Here is a 14,366-nt window from a genome sequence, read left to right on the forward strand (position 1 = left end):
CGAAGGAATTGGAAATAGGGGATGACCTTTTTGCAGGAAGGTGGGTGACAGGAGATATATTCTAGGTTGCAGTGGGAGTTGGTAGGCTTGAAATGGATATCAGTTTCCAGGTGGATGCCAGAGATGGAGACAGAGAGGTCCAGGAAGGAGAGAGAGGTATCAGAGATGGTCCAGGTGAACTTAAGGTTGGGGTGGAAGGTGTTAGTGAAGTGGATGAACTGTTCGAGCTCCTTGTGGGAGCATGGGGCGGCACCAACGCAGTCATCGATGTAATGGAGGAAGAGGTGGGGGATAGAGCAAGTGCAACTTTGGAACAGGGATTGTTCCACATATCCTACAAAGTTGCAAGCATAGCTTGGGCCCATGCGGTTACCCACGGCCACCCACTTTGTCTGTAGGAAGTGGGAGGAGTTGAAGGAGAAGTTGTTAAGCATGAGGACGAGTTCAACTAAGCGGATGAGGGTGTCAGTGGAGGGGGGCTGGTTGGGCCTGAGGGACAGGAAGGAGCAGATAGCCTTTAGGAAGTTAGGGAGCCTTTTTCTTTGAAGAAAAATGTTGAAATTACAACAAAAGGAAACAGTATCTATTCCCCAAATAATATTGAGGGCAGGTATAAACCTTTTCAACACACAAGAAAAAAGTTCCCAATTCAATGATAATATTCTATAAAGTCACAAGGTCAGACTTTTGACAGAGTATGTAATTAATTTCTTAGGACTGTTTGAACAGCCTCGTGTAACTTCTTTCCTGTGTGAGAAACTTTGGTTCTGATAAAGTCTTTGCTGAAATAATGACTAAAATTCTTGTATTTAAAAAAGTTCTGTTGCAACAAGGAAACAAATTTGACCGCAAATGCTTTGCGGGTCTCTGCTGGTAAAATTATATTTATTAAACCATGATGCTGCAATGGTTTAGTTTCAGTCACACTAATACACATACTTAGTGAAGTACTTTTTTGTGCACTGTCGTTCCCCCAAGTGTATTGTTCTTAAAGAAAGGCTTTTTCTCAACATTCTCATCTGAATTGACAGCTGTGAGATGTAGTCTCCCATCCTGTCTAGTATTAGAATAAGCGCGCGCGCACGTGCGTGTGTGTGTGTGTTGTGAGTGCGTTAGAAAACAGAACAGCACAGTACAGGCCCTTCAGCCCTCAATGTTGCGCTGACCTGTGAAACCAATCTGAAGTCCATCTAACCTTCACCATTCCATTAGCATCCATATGTTTATGCAATGATCATTGAAATGCCCTTAAAGTTGGCGAGTCTACTACTGTCGCAGGCAGGGCACTCCACGCCCTTACTACTCTCTGAGTAAAGAACCTACCTCTAACATCGGTCCTACATCAATCATCACTCAATTTAAAGCTATGTCCCCTCATGCTAGCCAGGCTCTCACTGTCCACCCTGTCTAATCCTCTGATTATCCAATGATTTATCTCCCTCATTTTTGAGATGCCAGCCTTCTGTTTAATTTTCTGAGTAATAGTATCATCATGAAATAGTATTTACATATGGATAGCATCCTGTCTGTAGGTCTTGTAGTGCAGTGGGTAGTGTCTCTGTCTGTAGACCAGAAGCTCTGGGTTTAAATTCCACCCTAAAACTTGATGGTCATACTACTTCACTATGTCTCTTGAGAAATGAATCATGGCTATTCACATGAATTACATTTTTAAATTTAGAATGCAGTCACTTACTGTGTAGACAAATACAGTTGCCAATTTGAGCACAGTAGCACACCCAACCAGCAAACACTTCTTATTTTAGTGACAGTGGGTTGTAAGAAAATTAATAAATGGGGCCAGGCTATATGACCAGTATGCCCAGCCATTTAACAAGATTGTGGATGAGCTGCTACCTGAAGTAACTTGGTATCAAAGGAATTTCAATGTTGCTCCCAAATTGGGAAAATCTCATTTAACATCTCTTGTGAAAGGCAGCATCTTGATTTCTTTACTCAGGACCATGAATGTGGCTTGACTGGACAAGGTATTGCTACCAACAGAGAAAAATCTGGCTTCGGTCAAGGAGTAGGACTAAGACTCACAGAGAGCTTTACTAATGATAGAGGGCTTGAAAAGGACATGCTCCACGAGTTCAGGAGAGGGCTTTAAAAGCTTGGTTTTTGGCATTATTTTAAAAGATTCTTTTTAAAGAAATGAAATATTCCTGTCCAATAGTAGCAACCAGCTGGAAGATGATTGGGACTGTGTGCAATTGTGGTGTATAGTGGGCAATTTAAGTTAAGGTTGGAAGAGGGTACAGGTACGTTTATCAGAATGCTACTAGAGGTGAGGGTCTTTGGTTATGTGATGAAGACAGTCAGGGATAGTCTGCCTAGGGCAGAGAAGGAATCTGACTGGATTGATTTTGAAATTCTAAAGGGTTACTATACTCATTAACAAGTGAATAGAAAACTATCAGTTATAGATTTAAAAATATTCACCAAAGAACTGAAAGAAACTGAAAAGAAATAATTTCATATTGAGGACTGTTATATCTGAAGTGAGCTTTCTGAAAGGGTGGTGGAACCAGATTTCAATGAAACTTACAAAAAGCGCCTGACAACTACTTGATGAGTATGAATTTATATGATAATGGAGATAAATTTGAGAGTAGAACAAAATTGGATACATCTTCAAAGAGACAGTCAGTTGTGAATGGCTCCCTTCTGTCCTGTGCAGTTCTATGATTGTAGTGGTTTGGTAGCACATAACTTGATTACTGCTGAAAAGAGCAGACGCACTGTTGAAGGTTTTTGTCTTAGACTCATCAGGACTCAAGAATACCAAGCCTCAAACAGAACAACAATTTGCACTGCATGAGGAAAGACTATAGGCTGGTTGGAAAGAAGGCCCAGGTTGGTCAAGAAATTATCATGGTGAATGTATAAGGCAGCCAATGTTCATCAGGTTTTAGTGTCAGTGCGATGCCAGGAACATAGGCCCTATATCCTAATGACTGGCGAATCAAATAACACGTCCTCTCAGCTGTTGCAATAGGCACCATACTGATAATACTCAGCCACAGCATACTTGCAAAACTCGAATACAATGTTAGATGTGATTCTGTGATTGGACAGCAGTTATTGAACAATTCCAAGTAGCTAAGGGTTAAGCTAACAACCAATTAAAGATTACCATTCGGGGTTGCCATATAACACCATTGATGCCTGCTAGAAGTGACACATATTCATATCCTGCAACCAGTCCTTTACAGGATAAAGCAATATGTATTGTGCCGTTTCAAATTAAACAAAGGCTTTGGGGACAATACTGCCCTGGTGCATTTTCTGTGGCATCACATTGATAAGTCAGGGCCTACCTGTAACCAACACGCTTTTCACATGTACAAGCTGTTTAGCTGCCCCCTTAAAAATTTTTTGATTCTGTGAACAGAAAGTAAAGCTGATTGTCATGTGGAACTTAGATGGAAAAACTCCACTGACTTTTTCCACTTTAGCTTGAATCCTGGTCATGTCTAAAAAAGCTTATAGCCAATCTTCTGCCAGAGTTAGTGATCAACTAGAATGCACTCCCTGAAGAACTAGAGATGCTTGTGGCATCGTACAACAGAGTTCTCAATGAGAAGTTGCTTGTAGTAACAGATGTGATGCAAAACTTTACCCTTCCTTCAACGTAGAGATTTTGGATCCGTAACATATTGCTAAGAAACAAGTTCTATAGTAGTGCAGACATATTCTGAGTTTCTATTAAATACCAGTAAGATGGGGTAAGGGCTTGGTCCATCAATTGTTCAACTTCTCTGCAGTTCACAGAAACGCAGCCTGTAATGAAAACAAGTAAGTTTAGAAATTTAAAAATCAGTTCCGGCAAAAGATCATATACATCATTAGACATTCGGACAGGTACATGAACAGGAAAAGTTCAGAGAGATATGGGCCAGGAGCAGGCAGTTAGAACTAGTGTAGTTTGGGAATGTGGTCGGCATGGACTGGTTGGGCCGAAGGGTCTGTTTGCATGCTGTATGACTCTATTACCTCTAGCTACACCTGACGTTTCTCATATTTTGACAGTTTCAGGAGTCAAATGCAAGGCATAATTTTAAATAGCCACCCTTTTCAGATGCTCCTCTGCCATTCTAAATGCACTGTGTACCATTCAACAATAACTCACTTGCGTAGCTCCAGTGATGATCTTTTTGGGGGGGAAATGGTGGCATAAAGGTAGTGCTATTGGTAACTGGTGGAATTTGAATTCAATTCATAAATCAGGAATTGAAAGCTTGCTCAGTACTAGTGACCATGACAACCACTACCAATTGTTGCAAATAAAAACTGTGGTTTATGAGTGCTCTTTAGGTAAAATTCTTTCCACAATCAGGCCTACATGTGACTCCAGACCTATAGCAATGTTGTTGTATCGTAACTACCGTCTGAGATGGCTTAGCAAGCCACTCAGTTCAAGAGCAATTAGGAATGTGCAACAAATGCTGGCCTCATTGTGACACCCACGTTCCATAAAAGAATAATTTACAAAATTCAAGGAAGCCTTTCATGATGCTTCAGAGGAGTTCAATCCAATAAAAACTGGCACTGAACTACATATGAACAGGTGACCAAAAGACAAATGAATGAGATACATTTTAAGCAGTATCAAAAAAGGAGAGGTGGTGAGGTTTAGGAAAAGAATTCCAGAGCTTAGCACATGGGCAGCTGAAGGCATGGCCACTGTCAGACTCCAGTGTGACATACTCAGGATTCCAAGTTTCGGGTCGAGTATGAATGAGCAAGCCGATTCTCAATTTGTAGGTCTTTGAGGGCATAGGGTAGAACTTTCCACAAGTGGTGGGATCTGAGTGCAGGATTTGTTTCTTTTTCCTTCCTTTTCTCCTGGCATCGTGCCTCTAAATTAAGACCCTGTAACTCAAAGATCGAGCAGCCTGCTGTTGCCTTTTCTGAGCAATTGGTAGTAAGCTCCTCCCATCTTTTATTGACACTTGTTCTGCTTCAAGGGGAGCAACATTTACCATCCCCTTCTCTGGAAAGTTGGTCACTTGATAGTTTAAAAGAAATAGACATGAGCACGGTGTTCAGTTCATCAAAGTTAATTTTGCAGAATGTTTGCACAACAGAGGATCAGGAATATGGTCTCAGTCCCAGTTTGTGTTAGTTGACAGGATACGCTGTCCAAAATCACTCTCAAACTCAATCCTCGCGGACCCTTCATGCTTGATTTGAGATGAAGTTGACAATCCTCCAGAATTGCTCTTGAGTCTCCAGGAATTAAAGACTAACTTTTTGGACAATGCTCTGAGCAGTATCCAGGAATAAAATCAAAAGGAACACGAAGTGAATTATACATTGCTTTACTATCATTTTACCATAACTTTCCAGGCCCTTTTGACTCTGAAGAAGAGTCATATCATATTCAAAATGCTGACTGTTTCTCTCACCCCAGATGGTGCCAGACTTGCTGAGTTTCTCCAGCATCTGGTTTTATTTCTGATCTCCAGTATCCACAGCACTTTGATTTTATTACAATTGGTTTTAATGTTCTTTGAAGGCTTTGGCTTGTTCAGTACAGTAAAATCACACTCAACAGAATTGCACACGGCTCGTCCAAAAATTTGTGTTAAGCAGAGAATCCAAAGACAACCTTAAGCAACCTGATTCTGCCTATAAATGAACTTCCTACTGTCTTTGAAACAATTTTAACCCCACCGCAAAGTCTCTTCTAAGGATGCCTGCCTTGAAGAAGTTACCCTCCTCCCTCCGGAAGGACCTCAGTGGATCTCTCTCACACTGCACCTCTCCACCTATCTTCTCCTTTATCCATCTTCTATCTGCCTCCCCCTCTCTCCCTATTTATTTCAGAACCCCCTTCCCCTCCTGACTTTCTGGTGAAGGGTCTAGGCCCGAAACATCAGCTTTCCTGCTCCTCTAATGCTGCTTGGCCTGTGTTCATCCAGCTCTACACTTTGTTATGTCAGATTCACCAGCCTCTGCAATTGCTACTATCTCTGAAACATTCTTAACTTGCTCACAGGTTTCGACATACTGACAGATTTCAATGCCTGACACCACCCTGACTGGTTGACGTGGTCATATGACAAGTGTGCACAGGTAATTTGGATTTACCAGACTTATCATGGGCCTCCTTATTTTGGGTTTCTTGCTCTGCTCGCAGGAAAGGCTGAATCGTTCACCACAATTAGAAGTTTCAGGTTATCCAAATTTGACTATACTGTGTGAATACATGCTGGTGTTATAAATGCAATGGATTGGGAGAAGCAAGGCATTCTGTGGTTGATGGGGCAGATGTAGATAATAAGACATGTGATAAAACCTCCATGACTACATCCAAGCAGAAGTTCATAACCCACAGCTTAGACTGAAGCCATTTACTGGTGAAATTCAAGCCAAAGCCCTGTTCCTAGAATCCACGTCATTGCAAATTATTAGATAAGGTTTTAGGAAGTGAAACTGCACATTTGAAGCTATTTTGTTCTCAGCTTATTTCATTGTTTGTGAAGCTGACAGCCCATTCTGAAAGAAGTGAGGTGAACAATCTGCCCCAGGGGCCTCTTAACAATATGGTCCCAAGGTTCCCAATGGGGACGTTGTTAGTTTGTGGTGAAGGAATTAGGCACTGAGGGACTCTGCCCTATGATATCACAGATTGCTTTTAACTCCATAACAAAGACTTAACAAAGAGGTCCCAACAATGTGACATAAAAATCAACAGCTTATCAATTCTGCAAGAATTAGATGCATTTTTGATAGAGTGGGAGAATGGGAGACTTTTCATTTTGCAACCAGCAGCTTCTTTTCTAGTCTTAATGTTTTGGGTCTGGTGACCCTTCCTCAGAATTCAGGTCACTAGACCCGAAACATTAACTCTGTTTTCTCCTGCACAGATGCTGCCAGACCTGCTGAGCTTTTCCAGTAACTTTGTTTTTGTTCCTGATTCACAGCATCCGCAGTTCTTTCGGTTTTTCTTTTCCAGGCTTGCCTCATTTCCATATCCCTTTAACTTCCTTTTCCTTGAATTATCTACGTAATTCATTCCGAAATGCTCCATGCTCTCACTGTTTCAAACGCTTAGATAAGCAAATCTGAATCTGTAAAAATATTTCTCCTGCTAATATTCTTAAACCTCTTCCATTTAATCTTACAACAGATCCTGAAATAATCTTTCACAGAGGCCAATAACCCGTCACCAAGTTACCATTTATTTACATGTCAAAATTCCTTGACACAAATCCAGCACCCTCAGAGCCAGCTCTGAGTGAACAGAGTGTCTGATACTCCTGTGCTTATCTGTTAGCCAGGGCTCCCTGATTAGACCGGTTGAACAGCCCCAATTAGGGAACTCATATTCTATGAGGTCCACCTGGCTGACCTCATTACAATCACTACAACCCTCTCTCCTGGTTCTTTTTTGTTGTTCCTCCTGGAGCGCTGGGTCAGGTCTTCTGACTCTGCCTCTAATACAACAATGTGATTTTACAGGTGTAAGTCAGATGAGGATATGATTGAGCTTGAACATGATTCTTCATTTTACGTGGACAAAGCACCTGTATTTAGGTGTCAGTGGGTAGAAGAACATAGACAGGCACTGTACAGTATCGTGAACAAAAACAAAGTTGCTGGAAAAGCTCAGTAGGTCTGGCAGCATCTGTGAGGGGGTAAACAGAGTTAACATTTCGGGTCCGGTGACCGTTCCTCAAGTTCTGAGGAAGGGTCACTGGACCCGAAATGTTAACTCTGTTTTTTCCTTCACAGATGCTGCCAGACCTGCTGAGCTTTTCCAGCAACTTTGTTTTTGTTCCTGATTTACAGCATCTGCAGTTCTTTTGGTTTTTACTGTATAGTATCATACCCTGTGAACAGTACACCAGCTGTAAATGATACCTCGACAGCCACCCGGAAGTGAAAGGATTCAGAGCTAGCTGAATGCAATTTCCAACAACACTGGTGTTGTGGGTTTTGAAAAGTGGCGGGCATCTGGAGAGGTAGTCATTGTTTTATTTATAAGAAAGCAGTGGCAGCTCAGAGGTTATTAGGTCTGTGAGATGAGCCCATTAGTAATGATACATTGTCTGTCACAAGGGCTTTGTGCCTCAACCCCTGCACCTTCTGTCCCATAGGCTTTTAAAAAATCCCCTTTCTGGACAATCTGTGTAGTAAATGTAGAAAACATAGAAAGTTCAGCAACAGTGCAGAAGTAAGTCATTTTTCCATTGTTTCCCAGTAAAACTCCATCAAACTGTTTCACGAGTGCCCTGTTTTTAGCAACACACATGAGATCATTGATTTTATTTTTCCATTGCCTCATGTGTGGATGGGCTTGTTGACGGCTCAGAAAGTGTAATGTACTGTCTTTAGGAAGATGACTATTGCATGCCTGACTGGTAGATTTGGATTTATCCAGCTGATACCCCAGTGGTAGTGTGATACTGTGTGTCTGGCATCAAATTATTGATACATGAACAACAACAGGAAGGCATTCCTCCAATATCTACTGTCGCTTCACAAAGAGGTGTTAGGTAGTAATCAGGGATTGAAACTGTGATTGCAGATTTTTTCCTTACCTCCCTTCCCCGAGTCAGAAAGTATCAATTCTGGAGCCCAAATGACGGTCGGCAGCAAATTCAGCACACCACTCAAACTCCTGTGGGGGAACCTTTAATCTGCCATACAGGAGTAGGTCATTCAGCCCTTCATTGATCGTACTAATATATAGTTTATCCAAATATTTTACTCTGTTCCATAGCCTTGGTGTCTTAGCTGAGTTGGCTGTATGGCAGGGCAGGGTAAGCACGTTCAAAACTAGAGGACATATTTTTATGATGAGAGGAGAAAGATTTAAAGGGGACCTGAGGGGCAACTTTTTCGCACAGAGGGTGGTTCAAATGTGGAACTGCTGGGCAAAGTGGTAGATGCAGGAACAGTTTCACCTGGAGCATCTTGGAGGATATTCATTCTCTTCTTCAGATGGCAAAGGCTGTGAGGCGGTGACACCCGCATTTCCATCTCAGATTGTGAGCTCTCTTCAATGTATGACAAAAAGGGAGAACTCATCAGTTCTGACAGCCTTTCAGACTGCTTCGAGGAGGCTGGAAAGTTTTGCTCCTGACTGATTTGCCAGTTTGCAGCTTTTATTTGATCCACGTGCTTGTTCAGGGCCGTTGCACCAACCTGAACTTTATTCGCCACTGGACTTGACGTCACTTCGACCATGCCTCTTAACTACGCAGAGCCATTCCCATGGTTTCACTTTAACGATTTGAAATTTTTCATTCTTCCATGGAGCCTAGCAGTCACTTTTGTTTGCTGTTACTAATTACCAATTGAACTGAATGGCTTAGTAGACCATTTCAGAAAGCAGTTAATAGACAACCATATTGCTGTGAGTGTGGAATATCATGTAGGCCAAACCAGGAAGGATGGCAGATTTCATTCCCTAAAAGACATCAATGAACTTGTTTCAAATCGCCCTTTAATTTCCTTCAATGGAATCAGTCTAACTTTTCAAAGATTGTACCAGCAAAATTCCTTGTGAATATATGTTGACCCCTGAATCAACAATCTTTTCCTATTATAGAAACTGCACACAATATTCCAACTGTGGTCTGAATATAGTTTAACACAGATTAAATATTACAGCCCTGTTTTTAAGTTCTATAATGGCTGGAACAAATGCTAGTGTACCAGTGTTCCAGTAGATTTTACAGTCTCATCCATTTGCTGTTTTTAGTACTTTGTGAGCTAAAATTAAACAGCTGTCTGATCTTTCATTTCAGCTGAGCTTGAAGCCTAATATATTTTACTTCTTTTAATCTAAGATCTACCATTTCATGCTTCATCTATTATATGACAGTCCCTGTGCTTTGGGGAGAAATAAATACTACATGTTTCGTTGGGCAAATGGTCTCTTTTAGAATTATATCTCTCTGGAATAAATTTGCTTAATAAAAAAAAAATCAATCTATTTCTGGCAATTGCCTAGGATATTAACAATAATAAAAAAGGGGTGAAACAGAAGTTCATTCTTGGAGTAAGCAGCTCCTTGAGTGTGGTTTATGTTTAAGCAATTTGGCTTTCATTCAAAATCAGCTCTTTCAAAGCAACATTTCTTTCAAACAGAGCTCAATTTAAGCCCTTTCTGTGGGCTAAAATTCTTCACAGAAAACTTACAGCTTTTTATAGCTTCAGTGACATACAGTACTTTAACTACCGTTTGTGTTAATTTTAAAAAAATGTTCATACTTACTTTCCGCAGATGTCACGGTGGGTAGCCCTGTAGGTGAGTTGCAAACCAGTACATGTTTGAAGCCAATTTTGTATCATTTCTGGATGTCTGGGATCCACCTCAAGGAAGACCTTGCTACAGTAAAGAAGAAGCTTGCTGAGGGAAATGTGGTAACAGGAGGAGGTCATTTGGCGCATAAGCTTGTGTGACCCTTCAATGAGAACTAACTGGCAACTAGGGTCTTTCATTCTGACTTTATATTATTCTCCTCAATATTGTTAGATTAATAAAAAGAAAGTCAACAGAAAAGAAGCACCACAAGAAACAAACAACTTTTATTTATATAGCACCTTGCATGACGTCAAGATAACTCAAGTCATTTTAGACAGTCATTGAAATAAATTTGTAGTCCCTGTTAGGATGGAGGAAATGCTGCACAGTAAGCTCCACAAACAGCAAATGAGATAATAATCCAAAACATTTCTGTGATATGAAAACAAAATCTACTGCAAATACTCAGCTGTCAGGTGGGACAGCGGGTAAGAGACACTTGGCTCCTTTGTTCAATAAGGTCCACTGATCCACTTGCCAATCCAGCAGTGGCAAAACCACTTGTGGGCCCCTGGAATCAATATCCTGGTGGTGGATGTCACACCTAGTGAGAGCTGCAGGCCAATCAGAGGATGGCAGCTCTTGGTGCTTAGGAGTGCCAATGGGGATGATGAGGCTAATGTTTCATCTGAAAAATGGTCCTTTATCTTCTATGGAGAGCAGTGCTCCTTCTGTACTGAAGTGTGAGTGTCAGTCTAATTATGCTATTCCACTAGAACAGAGTCTCAACGATGAAATGAATCATCATTGTTCTGAAATTATTGGGGGGAAAGGTGCACATCACTGGAGCCTTCTCATAAGAACAACTTTATTACTTTACATTTTCCCCTACACTCCTCGGTATTTCTGAGAACTGGGGTATAATTTGTGGTGTTCACTGTGGCCTTCTGATATCTCCCAAGTGGCCACACTGCATATAGTTCCAGGCAGAAGGGGCATGATTTCTCAAACTAGCAGAATCCCGAGTGAAGCAAGTCAAGGTCATACATCCAAATGCCAAGCCATTTCCCTGACATTTACAGGTTAAGGGTTCTTGTTTTGCAGTGATAGTGTCCCTATCTCTGGATCAGGGACCCAGTTCAAGTCCCATCTGCTCCACATGTATTGACATAATGACTCTGAACAGCTTGACTGAAAAATACCCAGAGCATTGGCGGTTGCTGATTACCCGCCCCTCTTCTGCAGCTATGTTCATGTCTGGGTATGCTTTTAATGAAAGGTGTGCTCTGCAGTGAATGCAGTGCTTTATTTGCCCTTCCAACTCTAGTTTGATTTAGCACCCTCCCCCTCCCCTACCTCCCCCTCACTTTTCGTGGTCTGTACTGCCCTTGCTGGGCATTGCACATAATTTGCTTAATGAAAAACATGGGTGATTTAAAAAGTTATAAGTCCCAAGGGTGATTTGCTGGTGGAAAAGGTCTGGAGCATTTCAGGGTCCTTGTGGCATAGGTGGCAATGTCTCTACCTCTCAGCTAGCCGTCTGGTTTAAAATCCTACCTGCTCCAGAGATGTGTAATAACGTCTGTTAATGGCTATTGTGAACATGGTGAGCAATAATGTAGTAGCGGCTGGTACACTTCAGGACCTCCCTAAATCATGGACACTGCAGAAGCTAGAGTGCAACATTGCAACCTATCAACACATTCTAATTTAAATTCAGTCTCTTTCAAGATCTTGCCTTTACCTGTAGTGCCTCTTTGGGGCTGCCACAGTTCAAATTTAGCTCAGTTTGCTTTAATTCGGTTTCATTTGGCTGAATTTGGTTTCGTTGTTTCAATTAATTATTAAAAGAATATAAATAAAGCCTGCCTGCCTCTCCTTCACAGTTACATCTGTGCTTTGTATCCTTAACGAGAGAGCTCATGGTGTTGATGGCACAATTCAGATCCTTTTCAACTTGTATGCACCCCACAAAATTACATTCTAATTTAAATTATTAAGATTCCCTCGAGATGTTGTTGTTAGGTACAATGCTCCTGTAACAGTCTGAAACCTGCCTAACCTGGTTCAATTTGGGATTCAATATTTTCATTGATTTATTAGATTGTATGAATGGTGATTGCTGGGGTACAGTGGTGGGGTTTGTAGGAGCCAGACATAAGTAATGCTGCATCCTGCAAATAAACCTATTACCAAGAAAAGGAAAGGACTTGTGGCTAATTTTGTACTTCACCACCTGGCCTGTAATCCAGGATAACAACATTCAGCACAACTCGTTGCAATTTACATGTCAGGGCCTGAATGGAAATCAGAGGCAACAGTTAGACTCTCTCTTGTTGGGCATGGTCAATGCTGACACTTGTCTCACATAAATGTTACTTGCCATTCCTCGGCCAAGCCTGGAAATTGTTTAGGTATTGCTGTACTTGGACATGAGCTGTTTTAGTATTAGAGGAATTGTGAATGGTGTTGAACATCGGGCGAGCAAATATTGTGAATGGTGTTGAACATCGGGCGAGCAAATATTGCAAGTAGTTGAAGACGATTGTGCCTATCAATAAGACACTACCCCATGGATATATGTCCTCCTGCAAGGGTGTCCTGCAGCTGAGATGACTGACCTCCAACAACCGCAACTATCTTTCTTTGTATCAGATAAAAAACTAACTGCAGCTGCTGCAAATCAGGAATAAAAACAGAAGTTGCTGGAAAAGCTCAACAGGTTTGGCAGCATCTGTGAAGAAAAAAATCAGAATTAACGTTTCAGATCCAGTGGCTCTTCGTCAGAACTGATTTTACTCTTATTTTTGTTCACAGATGCTGCCAGACCTGCTGAGCTTTTCCAGCAACTTCTGTCTTTGTTTCTTTGTACCAGTTATGGGACTCCAACCAGGGAGGTTTTCCCCCAAATCCTATTGGCTCCAGTTTTGCTAGGATTCCTTGATGCCACACTTGGTCAAAAGTACTCTTGATGTCAAAAGCAGTCTCTTTCACCTCATCTCTGGTGTTCAGGTCAGTGAGAGGGAGGAATGAAAAGCCAATATTAGAGAGCCACTGACTGTATTTAGATTGGTGGAACTATGTAACGGTAGTCCGAAGGAGCTGGACAATAGGAAGAGAGCAAGTGGAGAAGGATAGTATCATGGTCAACAACAAAGAACACTGGAAAAGTCCAGTAGAATAAAGAGAAATGATGCATCATCATCCCAGCCACCAAAGGCGAAGTCTATGGCACTCAAGTTCAAAGAATCAGCACTGAAATGGGCTTGGCAGTGAAAGTATTTTCTGGCTGGTGTGCTACTGAGCCAAATTCACCATAGGTCTCAAATGTGTGTTGTCTTACCTGATCTGGATTCTGTGACACATTTTGGTAGGAAGAACATTGAAAGACAACACAAAATAGAGGAGATAGTAAGAACTGCTGATGCTGGAGTCAGAGATAACACAGTGTGGAATCAAAGGGGATTGCAAGAGCAGAGTGGCCTGGGTGTTTTTGTGCACAGATCATTGAAAGTGGCAGGACAGGTAAAGGCTGCAGTAATTAAGCATTCAGTATCCTCAGCATTATTCACCAAAGATCTTTACACAGCACCTTCCACATCCATGACCACTTCCATTTAGAAGCACAAGGGCAGCAGGTACTTGGGAACATGACCACCTGCAGGTTACCCTCCAAGTCACTCGCCATCTTGACCTGGAGGTATATTGATATTCTCTCACTGTCACTGGGCCAACATCTGAAAATTCCCTCTCTAAGGAAATGTGGGTCTACTTACAACATGTGGACTGCAGCAGTTCAAGAAAGTAGCTTACCACCAACTTCTCAAGAACAACTCCATATGGGCAATAAGTGCTGGCCCAGCCAGCAATGTCCATGTTCCACAACTTCAAGAAAAAGTAATAGGGACATAGTGAACAGGAGCAAGGAGGTGATGTTGAACTTGTATAAGACACCTGTTAGATCGTGGCTGGAGTACTGTCTACAGATTTTGCAGTCACAGTATAGGAAGGATGTGATTATACTGGAGAGTGCAGAGGCAGTTTACAAAGATGGTTTCAGGGGTGAGGAACTTATTATGAGGATAGACTGAAGAACTTG

General features: G+C 41.6%; 1 protein-coding gene across 3 annotated transcripts in view; it reads right to left on the reverse strand.

The window, feature by feature from the left end:
- Positions 1–910: 910 nt before the first annotated feature.
- Positions 911–14,366, reverse strand: part of hemk1 (HemK methyltransferase family member 1) — a 149,723-nt gene continuing 136,267 nt past the window's right edge. Inside the window, exons 10-11 of one of the 3 annotated variants that reach the window (XM_048547489.2) lie at positions 10,238–10,351; positions 911–3,786 (exon numbers count right to left, since the gene is read on the reverse strand). In XM_048547489.2, the coding sequence (XP_048403446.2) occupies positions 3,756–3,786; positions 10,238–10,351 (145 nt within the window). In that variant the 3' untranslated portion in view covers positions 911–3,755. The remainder of the gene's footprint in view (positions 3,787–10,237; positions 10,352–14,366) is intronic. The other 2 variants (XR_007249229.2, XM_048547490.2) reach the window with 2 other exon arrangements.

The sequence above is a fragment of the Stegostoma tigrinum genome, chromosome 11 (assembly GCF_030684315.1).
Source record: "Stegostoma tigrinum isolate sSteTig4 chromosome 11, sSteTig4.hap1, whole genome shotgun sequence".
NCBI lineage: Eukaryota > Metazoa > Chordata > Chondrichthyes > Orectolobiformes > Stegostomatidae > Stegostoma > Stegostoma tigrinum.